Raw genomic sequence first — 14,178 nt, forward strand, 5'->3', positions numbered from 1 at the left:
TTTGTAGACTTGGCCATTCCTTCCGAGTTACGTTACGGTTATTACTTGCATCGCATTAGCGCCCAAAGCCTCTAGCCTGGATTAGTGCTGACTGCTAGGCACTGTACCGACAGCCCGAGTCCTCTCCCGAAGCCCCCTTAGGTTTGAGAGACAGGTTTGCTGAAGACTGACGGGAGACGAGCGCGATTAAAAATCACGGTGGTCAGAGAGGGACTATAAACACGTTAATTCTCTTTTTATTGTTTCCATGGGCACGCATCCCCGTCGACAGGACGGAGGCGGCGGCAGCAGGGGATGGCACTCTCCTAAGCGGGGGCTGCCCGGGGAAGCGCCCGGCAGAAGAGCTCTGCCCGCCGTGCCGCTTGCCGGCGCCCGCCCGCGGTGCCGGGCAGGAGCGCAGCCGCCGCGGGGGCGGAAGGGCGCGGACGCCGGCGGAAGGGGGCCGGCGGCGCGGAGAGCCGGCGGGGGCCGCCCGCAGCGCCCGCCCCGCCGGGAGCCGGCGGTGCCCGGGGCGGCTGCCGGGGAAGGGCGGCGCGGCCCCGCCGTGCCCGGGAAGGGCGCCGGGGAACGGCGTTCCCCCCGCGACAAAGGGCGCGCAGGCCCCGCTCCCCCGCCCCAGCGCGGCGGCCCCCGCCCGGCCGGGAAGCGCCCCTTTCCCCCGTGCCCCGCCGCCGCCGGCCTTGCGCAGCACGGCGCTGCCCGCTTCCTCCCCGGTGCGGGCCTGGGAGCCGCCCCGCCGCCTAGATCACTTGTCATTTGCATTTCTCTGCTGCTCGGGAGGAGGCGAAAGCCTATGCCCGGGGCCGGGGCGGGGGGAGGAGGCGAGGGCCGGCGGCGGGGCCGGGGCCATCGAGCCGTCGCCTCACAGGCTGCCCGCACGGCTCTGTGCATCCGCCTCTTCCTTCTCCCGCGCTGCCTCCGCCCGGGGAGCCGGCGGGGGCCGTACGTGCCGGGCCGGGAGCGAGGGGAGGGTCTGCGGCTCGGCGTCGCTGCAGTAGCGCCGGCCCCGTCGCGCCGCCAGGGACCGGGTGCGGGCGCCGCCGCCGCCGGCTCCGCGCTGCTGCTGCGCGGCGATCGCCGCTGCTGGCGGGAGGGGCAGGGATGTGAGCGGTCGGGCCGGCTTGGTCCCCCCTCCCCCTTTTTTTTCCCCCTCTCTCCTCCAAAAAAAGACCAAACCAGCCAGCCAACCCCCAAAAACCTAGAGGGCGTGGGGGGTGGGGGGATCCCGTGTCGCCGCCGCCACCCTCCGCTGGATCTATTGTGAGGAAATTTGCCATTCGCCGGCAGCGGCGGCACATCTGGGCGGGCAAATCTGGGCATGCAACATCGGCTCTCGCCGCCTTCCTCCTCCGTCCTCCAGCCGGCCGAGGGGATCCCTCCGGGGCGCGGGGAGACTCCTGCTCGCCAGCCCCAGGGTCCGTCTTTCGGACTGAATATTAAAACTGGCAGCGCGGGGGGTGGGGTGGGGTGGAAATAAAAGCTGCTTTTTTCTTCCCCTGGGATTTATTTCATGGGGATGTGTTCAAGACAAGAGAGGATTCAGAAGGATATTGACGTTGTGATCCAAAAGTGCAAGGCGGAGAAGGACTGCCTGTTTGCAGGTGAGTTTCTCTCCCGGGCGCCAGGCTGGGGGCGTCGAGGCCGCCGCCGCCGCCCGCCCCAGACTCCGCTCCCGCCGCGGCGCGGCTGCCCGGGCTGTGCCCGTGCCCTTCGCCGCCGTTCCCGGGAGCGCGGGCCGCCGCCGAGCCGGCGTGTGCCTGCCCTCAGCCCCCTTCTTCCTCCTGCTGCTCCTCTCCTTCTGAGGGCATGTGAGGGCAGAGGAGACCAGGCGCCGGCCGGGGAAGGGCGGGGGGCATCCCGAGTCAGGGAGCGTGGCAGTGGCCAGCCGCAAAAGCGGGCGGGTGTGGGCGAGTGTGAGTGTGTGCGAGCGTACGTGTGCGTGCCCCCCGCTGCCTGGCGCAGCCCGCAGCTGCTGGGGCGAGCGCCCAGCCGAGCGCAGCCCTGGTGCTTTTTGCTCCGGCCGGCCCTACGCGACTCTTTCCCGGGCGGCCGGGCTCCTGCTATCCTCGGTGCATGCCTTTATCCCCGCACGCCCGCCTGCTTCAGGGCCGGGGGCATGGCCAGCGGTAAACGTCCCCCCTTCCGTGCACACGCCCCCCCCCGCACCCCGCCCGGGCTCCCGCGGCTTCCTTGGCGGTGCCGGCGCGGTGCCGGCAGTGATTTGCCGTCGCAGGAGCCCGGCTTGTGGCTGCCTGTTGCCGTTTCTAACAATGGAAATCCCTGCCGTTGCCATAGTACCGGGCACTTGTTGCGAGGGGCTGGGGGGGAGTTGCTGCATTTCCTGTGATTCACCCCGACCCCCCCTCCACCCACCCCCGTGTCGGTAGCAGAATGCTGGTTTGCAAAACCTCAGCTATTTCAGCCAAAATAAAGACAAGCTGTAATAACGCAGCTCTTTGTCTTTCAGATTTCAGGTACTCAGACTCCACCTTTACCTTCACCTATATTGGAGGCTCCAAAAGGTACTTTTTTTTTACAGTAATGACTCCCTTCATTTCCTGCTGGCAGTGAGGTGCAGTGGTTCAATACCGTGGCAGGCTTTTTTGTTTCCTTTCCTTTTGCAAGGAGGATCAATAAATCATCTGCCTTCGTGCAAACGTAAACTGAGGAGGATGTGTCGAGGGAGGTGATCAGAAAGGTGATCCTAGTTGTCAGAGGCTTGTTCCTCTGAGTGCTGCTCTGTGGCGCTTCACCGTTTCTCTTTTTTTAATTATATATGGATACGTAGAATTTCTGCCATATGTAAACTTAACAGAAACACAGCAAAGGCATCAACATATGAGATATAAAGTTAATCCATCTTAAAAAACTGGAAAAAGTTATGGTTTTAATAACAAATAGGCCAAATTTCACATCAGCACCTTATTCTCTTGCAAGAGAGCCATATTTAGTCCCATGACAGATGCAAGACTGTCTGCAATTGACCAAATTAAACTACTGAGACATTAAGTGAAATGTCAGTATAGCTTCTAAGGCTAAAAAAATGTTTTATTGAATGTTAGTTTAAATATTATTTCTAAGTGGTTCCGAGCTTTTGGTTATAAACTGGATTGTGCATGTACACATTTTTAAATTATATTTCATCATTTTTTGTGTTTGTCTGTTTTCAAAAGGAAATACATGTAAAAGCTTGAACACACATCCTTTTCGTTTCCCTGACTCTTAGTTACCTTTTACTTAATAAGGTAACTTAATAAGGTAACTTAGTAAGGTGTTAACAGTATATGCTACGTCATTCTCTTATCTTTTAGCTGAATTTTATTACACTTGGCGAGAAGTCTTGGTTTTATTTCTTCTGTTTTAATTTATTTTTTCTCAGTTCTTCTGATATCTTCGGCGATTGTTTTTCTTTCCCAGGGTACGTCAGGTTAAAGTACTGTATTCTTTGCAAGTGAACCTTTCAGTGCAGGCAACACTCCCACAGCCATCGGTTCCCCCCTGTGCATGCTTCGGGGTCTGGCTGCAGGACCAGGCTCCCAGATGCTCCCTGGGCTGCGAGAGCGCTCAGAAAAACACTTTCCCACCTCACTACCTTGCCTCTTCCTAATAAAGGAAAGGACAACTTCTGTCATTTTCAGTGGAGTAGAATAGTTCACCCAGTAGCTGAGAATCAGATGTATTTTCAGGTTGCTTGTAGTATACTCTTTAATTTAGGGTTTTAGTATATGTTTTGTTTTGGTCTTGTTTTAAAAGACAATTTTGAAAGGCTTGATACAGTAAAAATTATCTAACAGAAATATTATTTATCATGTAACTAAAACGATTGAATTCAAAAGTTACTTCGCTCTGTTTTCCAAACCAAATATTGCAGCAAGAAACCAGGAAGTGAAACCTGTCTATTGTTTCCATTTTCCAAGCTGAATAAAGTGAAAAGCCTGAGGGTATAACTGATAGGAAACAAACTGGTTTATAAATGTTGAAACAAAATGTTGTCAGTTCTACAACGAGAGACAGAAGATGGCCTTACATCCTGCAGCCTTGAATTTTAACTGGGGTCAGCATTTGCTAAGGAAACTGTTGACTGGAAACTAGTCTCAGGACCTTGAAAATTCAAACTGAATTGAGAAACAAACGTTATGCTTACAGAAATTGGGTTGTTACTTAGAGCACACTCAAATTTCACTTTCCTTTTCACATTTTAAGGACATTTTAAAAGCCTCCTTTGAGATAAGGGTTTCATGTTCTCTGCTTGTTTGTATTGTGATTTAGAAAGAAGTTTTACAATACTCTTAGTGTACAGTGGTGTACTGAGTGGCAGGTTTACGCTAGTAAGCTCTCTTGTGAATGAAAACCAAGAGCCAAACTTCAGTTTCTCACATCAAAGATGAGTTTAGTGGTTTCTTCTTAGAGGAGGTGCTGGCTGAGCAGCAGCTATACAGCACTGTGTGCAGCATTCGGGCAAGTCTCCAGTACAGGGTCAACAGTAGTGACTTGTACGTGGTAACAGTTTAGGAGAGCACAAGGCTATCTAAGGATCTTTTTCTTGCATTTGGCCATGATTTTTTTCCTACTACCGTTGCTGCAGCTGTGGACTTCCTGAGTGGTGACCCCATTTTTTGACTATTGCATTCAGGAATTGTCCCTAAACGACAAAAGCTCTGTTAGCTCATGGTCGTAGACTTGAGTATCAGACGACAAGCCTTGTCCAGTTACTTCAGTGATTCAGCCTGACGACTTTGTTTTTTGAACCAACAGGAGCACAGGCTTTTGAGTAATGGGCAAAGGGGTGGGTGTTCACTGGATGGATGTTCAAACTGAGAAACAGATTTAAATGAGTAAGAGTAGAAATGGTATGTAAGGAAGATTACAGTACTTCAGCACTCATTAGCCATGCTTGGAACTAAGTCTTTTTCATGCTTTATTTCCTTTAGATGTTCCTTTAGGTCAGTGTGTAGCATGGCTTTGCTTTAGCCATAGTGGGTTAGACACAAGAGCAGAAACCCTTGAAAGACGGCAATATGTTTTCTGTTTTAGAAGGAGGATTCTTTGTCTTACCCTTGTATAAAGGCAGGTTACAATACTAGCAAGTTAAACATCACTGGGGATTTTCCTCTGCATACTGTAGTTGCCCCTAGTGCCCATTAAGTCAATTTATCAGTGGTCTTAATTTATAAACTCAGAGCCAGATTCTTAGCAAATCAGTGTAAGTCCATGGAAATCAGTGTACCAGTATTATTTCAGTTACAATGAGGACCTAAGATTTGTGTTTGTTCTTTAAATTGTTAAGTTTATCTGTGTGAGATTTTTCTTCTTGGGCCAGCTTCTCTGACTTTATCTGATTTTTCCCTGTTGCTTGGATTGATTACACAGCCTTTTCCTACATCAGTACTATTCAAATATTGAGGTAGTACATAACCACGCTGCAGATCAATCCAAGTAGACAGGCCTGATCCAGAGCACATTTATCATCTCTTCAGTGGAATTAACTTGTATTCCCACAGTAAAGTGCTGAACCAAACCCTGAGGGCATGACTTAGCTTTTGTTAAAGCTAGCAGTTCCAGGAAAACCAATTGAGAACTATTTTTTTTTATTCTTTATATGGACCTGTTACAACATTTGACCTTTAGGTGGTATTAAGCTATTACATTATGTAAATAATCCATGTGTAAATGACCACTGGATGGACATAAATATGCTTCAAGGAGATTCTACATTTGCAGGATTTTTCATGAAATGTTAGAAAGGAAGAATCTCTGTAAGTACAACATATTTGTATTGTGTGAATTATCATAAATAATCCTTTACCTATGTAGTTCAGTTAATACTTTTGGACTGTATTTCACTGTACTTTTTTTCTTTTTTAAATGCACTGTGTTCACACTTCTAAATTATTGGAGTTGTTTGACACTGCAGAGATGCTTCCTGGTTTGGGAAGGTTGTAATTAGCAATTTATTAGTGAAAGCACATCTTTGTGCATAACGTGGGCACTAAATATGGGACAGATTGTTTATCAATTTAAAAATTTTTAATTTCATTGTCAGAAAGCAATTAGTAGGGTGATAGATTTCTTATAAAGTGAGGTGTTCATTCAGGTGCTGTGACTGTGCAAGATTTACTCTACATCTGGCAGAATATCAGCAATGGCTGGATTTTTTATGCTTTTTACTGCAGGATCTAAAAAGGGTATTAAAGTGTGAACATGTTGAGTTCTCTTTTTTTAAAAAAAGAATCCCTTGTTTCCTTTTTCCTATTTTCTGCCCCTGTATGAAAAGTGCTCCTCCAGAAACTGTGCAGACTGAACAGAACTGCTGATCTGTCATCTTTCAAATAAAAATGTATGATGTCCTGATGTTGTTTTCACTTTATAGGTCATTTGACATGGTTTACATAAAAGCAGTGCTTGGTTGTCCTGAAAAAAAAGATGTTTCCTTTTTTTAGTGTTTTTCTCAGCCCCCTTTTTTTTTCTGAGGCTAAACAAGGACATCATATCAGTCCTGAAATACTTCTTTCAAATATGTACTTAACTCTCATTGGCAGCGAGGAACAATGACAATAAGGCTGTGCATGAGAACAGATCTAATACTGCAGCATATTGTAAAGAAACCAGATAAGACCTGTAAGAACTGAACACACAGATTAATTTTGTCAGCAAAATTCCCATCTCCTATTTGTACAGTGGACTCTAGTGTTCTGCTTTCAGTACTTTAGCACAATGATTATAACAATGGCAGTTCTGAAGAAGCAAGGAAAGTTGAATTTTGGTCTGAAGTAATTGTTTATTTTTGCTTAAAATAATGACAAATTGTTAACTGAGGCTGTTTCGATTTTGAATATTTGGCTATTTGTTTTCTATTCAAGGGGTTATACATAGTGCTTAATATTGTAGTATCAGAAATTCTCATGTAAACTGATGAATTAATTCCCACCTCACTATAGCAGTGAAATATTTCACAGCTGGGGAGCTATGCCACTGAAAGAGTAACTAAATTGCTTGTGGCTTTCTATAGCTAGAGATGAAAACCACTATCTGAAGTCCTAGCGCATTATGTTCACCAGGTGTTTGAACCACTTGATGATAAATAGATACAGATAACCTTTTTTTTCCCTTTTAGTGGTATGCCCTATTGCTACTTACATGAATTTAATAAAACTCTGCCTACATCAGAGATTCCATTTGGTGAATAATTTTGAAATTCTGATGTCACTCTGATAACACTGAAAGTCTTCAATACAAAAAAATGGTGAAGAAAAATGGTTTCGGGCTAATTGATGTGTGTTTTTATTTGAAAATTTATGTTCAATTTATATATACTGTATCAAAAAAGGAGAGAAAAACATTTTTAAAACTGAAACATAAAAATGTGTCCATCTCAAAATATCAAAATGGAACACTTTCCTGAACATTTTCATTTTTTTTCTTTCCTTTCCAAAATGATCTAGTTTAAGACCAGCCTTTTTTGGATAGGTTAGTTTTAACCTAGCTCCTCTGTCTGGTTCATTGCATGGCAATGTGTTTACTGGCTATGCGAGGTTTGGGAAGAGAAGGTTGAACTGCTCCTTTTAGAAACAGTGCTGGCTTACATAAGATTAAAGTGTCCATGAAAGTATGACTTAAGAAGACAAGAATGTTATTTTTATGGAATCCATTGCTCTAAATGGTTTTAGTTTAACTGGAATTGGTTTTATACAGTGCTTAGGAAGGACTGGCGCAAGTATAGTTCATCTTCTATTCTGATGGCTGTGCTTAACTTTGTGTTCAGGTTATTAAATATGTAATTACATTCCTAAAATCTACCTCTACTACAGTAAGATTGGGGTGAAAACTAGATACACAGCTTGTACTTAGCCCTCTGTTTATTGCTATTTCAGAATACCTGGAAGATTGTACATCGTCTTTCAATTTTAACTTTACTATCAAATAGGGATTAACATTTTTGCTGGGACTGCACCATTTCCTGGGAGAGAAATCTGTGATATGAGACAGGAATCTTGTTTAGATGTAATATGGCAAGCATTGTGATTTTCATTTGTTCATTAAAGATTCTGTAGATGAAGTAATGTTGAATACAGCCTTGGTACTTTTAAAAAACAGTTTTGTGTCAGGTATTAATGAAGTTTCAGTTTTAAAATCTCTCTTTAGGACAAGCATTTTCCATTCTATTAATTCCTGCTAATGTACCTATTCTGACTTTATACTACCTTTTAATACTAGCAGTGTGTAGTATGTACATGAACCTACCCATACATTCCTATAGATAGTTTTTTGATAGATATTACAAGGAATTCAGTAGGTGTGTTTTAACAAATGATTCATCCTAAAAAGAGATCTAGTAGCACGCTGTAGTAAAGAAGGCATTAGGCGCAATGTTGAGGATTTGTGAAAAGCAAAATCAACACCATTCTACTCACGGTCTTATGGAGCTTGCCTTTTTTTGATGATCTTGTTTTTGACAGATCCCTCTTGTCTTGCTGTTAGAAAATCAGTGGTGTCTGAAATTAACCCAGTCCCCATCATTGCATCTTGTAAAAATCTCGTACTTCAGGGAGAGTATGAGCTTGTGGAGATCTCTTACTGGTCTGGTGAAGTGAGTGGCTGTCCTCTTTCAGCTGCATACTGAACCGATACTAAGAACAATACATTCAAATTGCGAATGTCTACCTTTCTGTGAGAAAAATGTGGGTTTAGGCACTTAAATGAATGGCCTAGTTTTCAGAAGTGCCAAACTCCCACACCACATAGTGGTCTCAGTATTACTGTGCATTGCTTAGCACTTTTAAAAAGCATCACAATCTTTATGCAGGTGTTTTTGTTGTACAAATGTGTGCGCTGTTGTTTGAATGATTCACCAGCACAGAGCTGGGAAGAGTGCTTGAATGTCTTTACAGAAAATGTTTTCAGTAACTTCTTCTTTCTCAGCTTTCATCACATATTTTAACATATTAAGTACCTAAAAATAGACCTGTAGGCTGTCATTGTTAAAGTGTTAATGTGATAAGACAAATACATTTGAAAGTGGAGTTAACTCTGACAAAATTAATTCAGATCACTTTTCTCTGTATTGGGACTAACACCATTTCTGGCTTTTCCTGTTAGTCTAATAATTGCCCATATTTTTCATCGCTCATAAATAAAGAGCTGAAGATACCTGTTGGCATATTTTTTCCATGGATTACTTACTGTGCAGAATATGAATTGTCATTTGAGTCAGAGTCTAATCACTCAGAGTCAAAATACCTACTTTAATAAGCTTCAGCACCTAGAGGGAAAGTAAATTTTAAACTGCTGGGAGAGTTCAGTTTAGTTACAATTAAAACTAAGAAAGGGATGAAATGTGAGTAAATCTAAAAAAAATGTCCAATTTATAATTCTGCCTTGGCATCAAATAAATCCCACTTAAAAGGACAGTTTCTAAGAATTAATGTCCTCCTTGCTACAGGAGGGTGAAGATTTTTACAGATGTTTCATTGAACTGGCCTCATCTGAGGAAAAGTAGCTCCTTTTAACAAGGTAAAATTGACTCATAAAGACAAGACTACTGTCCTGTGCAGCGGTAGCTAGAAAATCTTACTGAAAGACAAGGGACTAAACAAGGTACAGAAATACATCTCCTTCCCCTGACAGCCTTCTGCATGCTCACACAAGATTGCATCCAGCCTATTTCTATGGGAGGAAGAGCAGGAATGAGCCTTGCCTAAGGAACAATTGTTGCTTTTAGGTCAGACTTCTGGGAGGAGCCATCATCTCCAGGGAGCTTGGTGTCAGTCATTGTGTTCCCCTACTGCAAGGGCTGAACACCGTCACACGTGCTTTTGGCACTAGGTAATTCCGTGGGAGTAAGTCATGGTCTTGCACATGCTCACGTAAGGTAACAGGCAGAAAACAGTCCTGGGTAAAGGTTGGAAGGTGAGCATCTTCCTGTAGTTTGCTGGAGGGCAGAGTACCTGCATGAGCCCTGTGGAAGACTTTGGCTTCTCCTGGCTGTTGTAGAAGACCGTGGCATGTCCTGGTCATTAGGACTGAGCTGAACCACTTCTTCTGAGGGAGACTTCTGTAGCACTCAGTGGGAGCCTGTCTGGAGCAAAGAATTGAGGGCAAAGAGGAAGCTCAAAGAAACTAGCAAGCCCTCCAGACATTTCCTTCCAGCCTCAAGGCATTGACCAGAAATAAAAGGGGGAACAGCATGTCTCTGTGTAATGAAATGTACTGTTTGCCAAAAGAGAGTGCAAAAAATGGCAATACACCATTTGTAGAAACAAGTACATAATTAAAGAATAAGGTCCTTTCAACCTGTGTAGCGTTCTGCATTTCATCTCATATATTACAGGTTGCCATCTTGAAATCTTCTTGCTTTAAATTAGTGTTCCATTTTATGTTTATAGATAAGAATTTTTCATATTTTAAGAGCCAAGCTAGAAGGCAGGATAACTTTGCACCGTTCAACTGTCATGCTTCTACTCAATAAGGTGTTTTTGACAGACGTCGCATGTGCTCTCAAGTAGAAAAAATAGCCTATGGGTTAGACGTGGTATTCCAGGTCATTAGCTTTTCTGCAAATGGTAGAATATTTTATTTTAGGGGGTTTTTATGGTATTGCTCATTCTTGCTTATTCTTTTTCTTTAATGTTGAAAACTTCATCTTTGATGGGGAGTTTTCACCCTGTAATAATCAATACATACAGCCAAACGTGAAAATAATGAGGATGCTCTTCTGTCAGATTAGGACCTGGGGTTGATAAAGGTGTCAAAACCAGGAAGCACTTCATTGTCATAAAAGTACTTGCTGATAGTCAACTCCTTGATCTCAATTACAGCTATATGAATCCCGAGTAATTCTGCTGATGTGATGGGGCTCACCTGGGTCCACAGCGATATTGCTGAATTTTTTATTTGGCCCTGACTACTCCTAGTGAATGGGAATCCATGTGATTTTTTTCACCTGGGGGGGGGAGTTATGAAGAGCAGAGTTCTGTTTTGTGCGATCTTTGCAGATGTATTCTCATTTTTGAGTACTTTCCTGGATGGTGGGAGAGCTGCAATTTGTCCAAGGAAAAAAGCTTGCTTTCATTCATTCTTACCAGGTCGCTGGCATTGCAGAGGGCACAGACAGAAGGTCAGTTGTCAAAACCATGCTTTTCTTCCTCTGTCTTCCTTAAGTATCTGAAAACCTGGTTGTCACAGAGTCCTCTTTAAAGAACGTAGTTTGCTAGGCCACATGAAAACCTCTTTACCTGTCACTCACTCTGATTCACTATTAAATCTTAAGCTGAATCCCAAAATGGTTTCAGAGCTTTTTGTAGATATAACCATTAGCTGAAATAGAAATGGTGATTTCTTCACGAGGACTATTCTGTGAAAACACCTATAAGGAACATACTGACTTTGTCCAGATTAAAACTGTGTGAAATCCGGTAATTTCAGTATATATTCGTGCAAAATAGTGGAAATATTAAAAAAAAAAGTTTTACAGGATTTCAGACTGAAAAAATGTAACCTTCAAGTATTAAAAACTTCTGGAAAACATATATTTGGTTAATGCCTTAGTACAGCAGTTATGGACACTATCAACAGGCTTCCCTTATAGGTAGAGAATATAAATTAAGGTAGTCCACTGGTTTAATATAGTTCTATGAATATTACATGAAATCTTTTGTACATGGTTGTAGCTCTAATGGAGTTACAGCTGCAAACTGAGCCTTTAAATTATTTTATTTTACGTTAGAGAATGATTTTGCTATAAAGAATTTTAATCATCCTATGGAACAATGCTTGTTAGGCTTGGCATAAAATTTCAGTAGTAGGCTTTTTGTAGGCTTATATGTTGAAGAAGGACTCATGTTTTATCAGTGGATGACAAGAACAGTGAAATTGGATATGTTTAGGTGGCAACAGGAGGAACATAACCTCTGCAAGAATCTCCTTGGGCATGTACTAGTTCTGTTAATTCAGGCCAACAGAAGTTTCAGATAAGTTTAGCATTAGTCTCTAGAGTACGAAGTAAAGAGTCACAATGATCAGCCCACCAAAGATGGAAGCTCTCTTGCCTTTAGCAGACCTATATGCACATACTTCTTTTTTTTTTTTTTTTTTTCCCCAAATATCTGAATAACACAAGAGCAGCATTGCCTTTGGCATACAGTCCTGCTTTCTACATGTTCCCTGTGCCAGATTTAGCTGTTGATGGAATTTTCACATCAAACTTCAGTGTTGGTTAAAGCTGTTCTGCTCTCGTTGCGGAAGTAAAATTGCATGGGACTAACAGCCACCTGTTTAGTTCTTCTTGTTAAGCTATTTTGCTCGGTAAGCTAAGGACATCTACTATTCCATGGTTTGGCTGTACATTTTATTTGTGCATTTTGGTATTCTTATTTAAAATGACGAATTGTGAGAAATGCTAGTCTTTATTTGGTTTTAGCTATATATAGTGAATTAAAAGAAATGCATTCTCCCTGTGAACCACAAGTAGATGAGTGGAGGGAGACACCAGGCTCTTTCTGTACCTGAATTTATATTTTACTGATAAGCTTTTATTTGTTTTGAATTGTCCCTCTTGTGATGAACAATTGCTTACTATACTGTTTCTGTGTTTAAACATCAATAACTAGATATTAAAAAATACTAAGTCATAAAAGTGTATGCCATTATTTAAGGCAAGAAGAAACACATTCGTCCTGTAGTTCAGTTAAAAACTGACCTTTGCCAAGGATAACAAACACACAGAGATACGGAGTGTAAATACTTTTTACATCTAGCAGTTCAAGTCAGGCATGGATGTGTGGAAGATGCTGGCCTCCCAGTGTGCTAATAAGGATTAGGCATTTGCTGTCCATGCAGAGAACAGGAGTTGCAGTTACATGAGGCAGGATAAAAATTACAAAAGCTATTGATTTTGCTCATGGAGGTCATAAACCGATCGTCATTTAGGCTCAAGAAAAGCTTTTAGCCTGGCTACAAAGTCCTTCCTCATTTCCCCTATTTGTAAGGCATCATCAGCCAACAGCACAGTGGGTCAAGTCTTTAACTGAAAGGCCACTGTGAAAGGCGGCTTGTCTTGTCTGGCATGGCAATTTCTAAAGCATGTTTCCAGCATATTTCAGTGTATGTAGCAGTTGTAGAACTTTTGACATGAGTGCTGAGCAAATCATCATAAATTGTTGGTATTAATGAGGATTTCGCCATTACTCTGGCTGCTTACAGCGTATTCCCATCTGTATTTTGTCCCAAGTTATTTCTCTGTTGTACTTTATGTGATGTAACATTATCACTGTATTCTCAGCTAATTTAAATTGACAAATTGCCATGGAATTTAGTAAAGTCGTGCCAGCTTATAGCACTGAGGACCTGTCTATAATTATATTCATCTTGTTAAGGAAGTTGAAATAGAGCAAAGCTAAATAAAAATGCAGTATGTTATCTTCATTGAAATCTAATAGAATAGTTTAATATATGCGTGATTAGTTACATACCAAAGTGAAATTACACATTATTTATAATTGTGTTTTAGGTGACAGGTAAGGACAAGTTTCATGGAAGCTGATAAAGTGAGATATAAATAATGTTCTTTGTGAATGGCGCGTATTGAAGCAGGGGAGACGACACCAAAATGGGGCAGAGATGCCTGAAGTGATAGAGACTTGAAAGTCTTCCCACATAGCAAACAGATGTTCTCAGTGTGTGGCACTCGAGTCTCAGGTTTGCATGTGGTGCAACCTGAGCATGAGCAAAGGCACTAGCTAAGACACCGCAGTGGTCTCTCCTAATTTTCAGTGCTAGGGTGAGCTTGACAGAGCACTTGCCTGTCTGTGTGCAACATAGATGTTCCCACAGGATCCCTCTGGCACAAGGAAGGTCTTGTCCCACAGAAAATACCACCTCTGCACTTCCCTTGAGAGATAATGGTGACTTCAATCTGCAGGAGTTAGAGAAGGTTCCACGCCAACACAGACCATGCTGTTTCCATTTTGGCTGTGCCACTGGAGAGCATAGGCTCCTTACAATTGTTTTTCCATTCCTTCCCAACTTGTCATTTTCCACCCTTCTTTCTTCTGGCCTTTTGTTTTCCAGAGGTGCTCTGCATACTGATTTATTCTGACTAAAACTGGTGTCTGGTATGTTCATATTGTTGAAGCAGACAGACGTGAAATAGTTGGTGTTAAACAACTGTACTATGCAAGTTAA

The 14,178-nt window shown here is 43.1% G+C and overlaps 1 protein-coding gene across 1 annotated transcript in view; it reads left to right on the forward strand.

The window, feature by feature from the left end:
* The first annotated feature begins 884 nt into the window (after positions 1 to 884).
* Positions 885 to 14,178, forward strand: part of PARP8 (poly(ADP-ribose) polymerase family member 8) — a 131,262-nt gene continuing 117,968 nt past the window's right edge. The window contains exons 1-2 of the mRNA XM_072858885.1: positions 885 to 1,601; positions 2,468 to 2,522. Of these exons, the coding sequence (XP_072714986.1) occupies positions 1,511 to 1,601; positions 2,468 to 2,522 (146 nt within the window). The 5' untranslated portion in view covers positions 885 to 1,510. The remainder of the gene's footprint in view (positions 1,602 to 2,467; positions 2,523 to 14,178) is intronic.

This window comes from Ciconia boyciana, chromosome 4 (genome assembly GCF_034638445.1).
Source record: "Ciconia boyciana chromosome 4, ASM3463844v1, whole genome shotgun sequence".
Lineage (NCBI taxonomy): Eukaryota > Metazoa > Chordata > Aves > Ciconiiformes > Ciconiidae > Ciconia > Ciconia boyciana.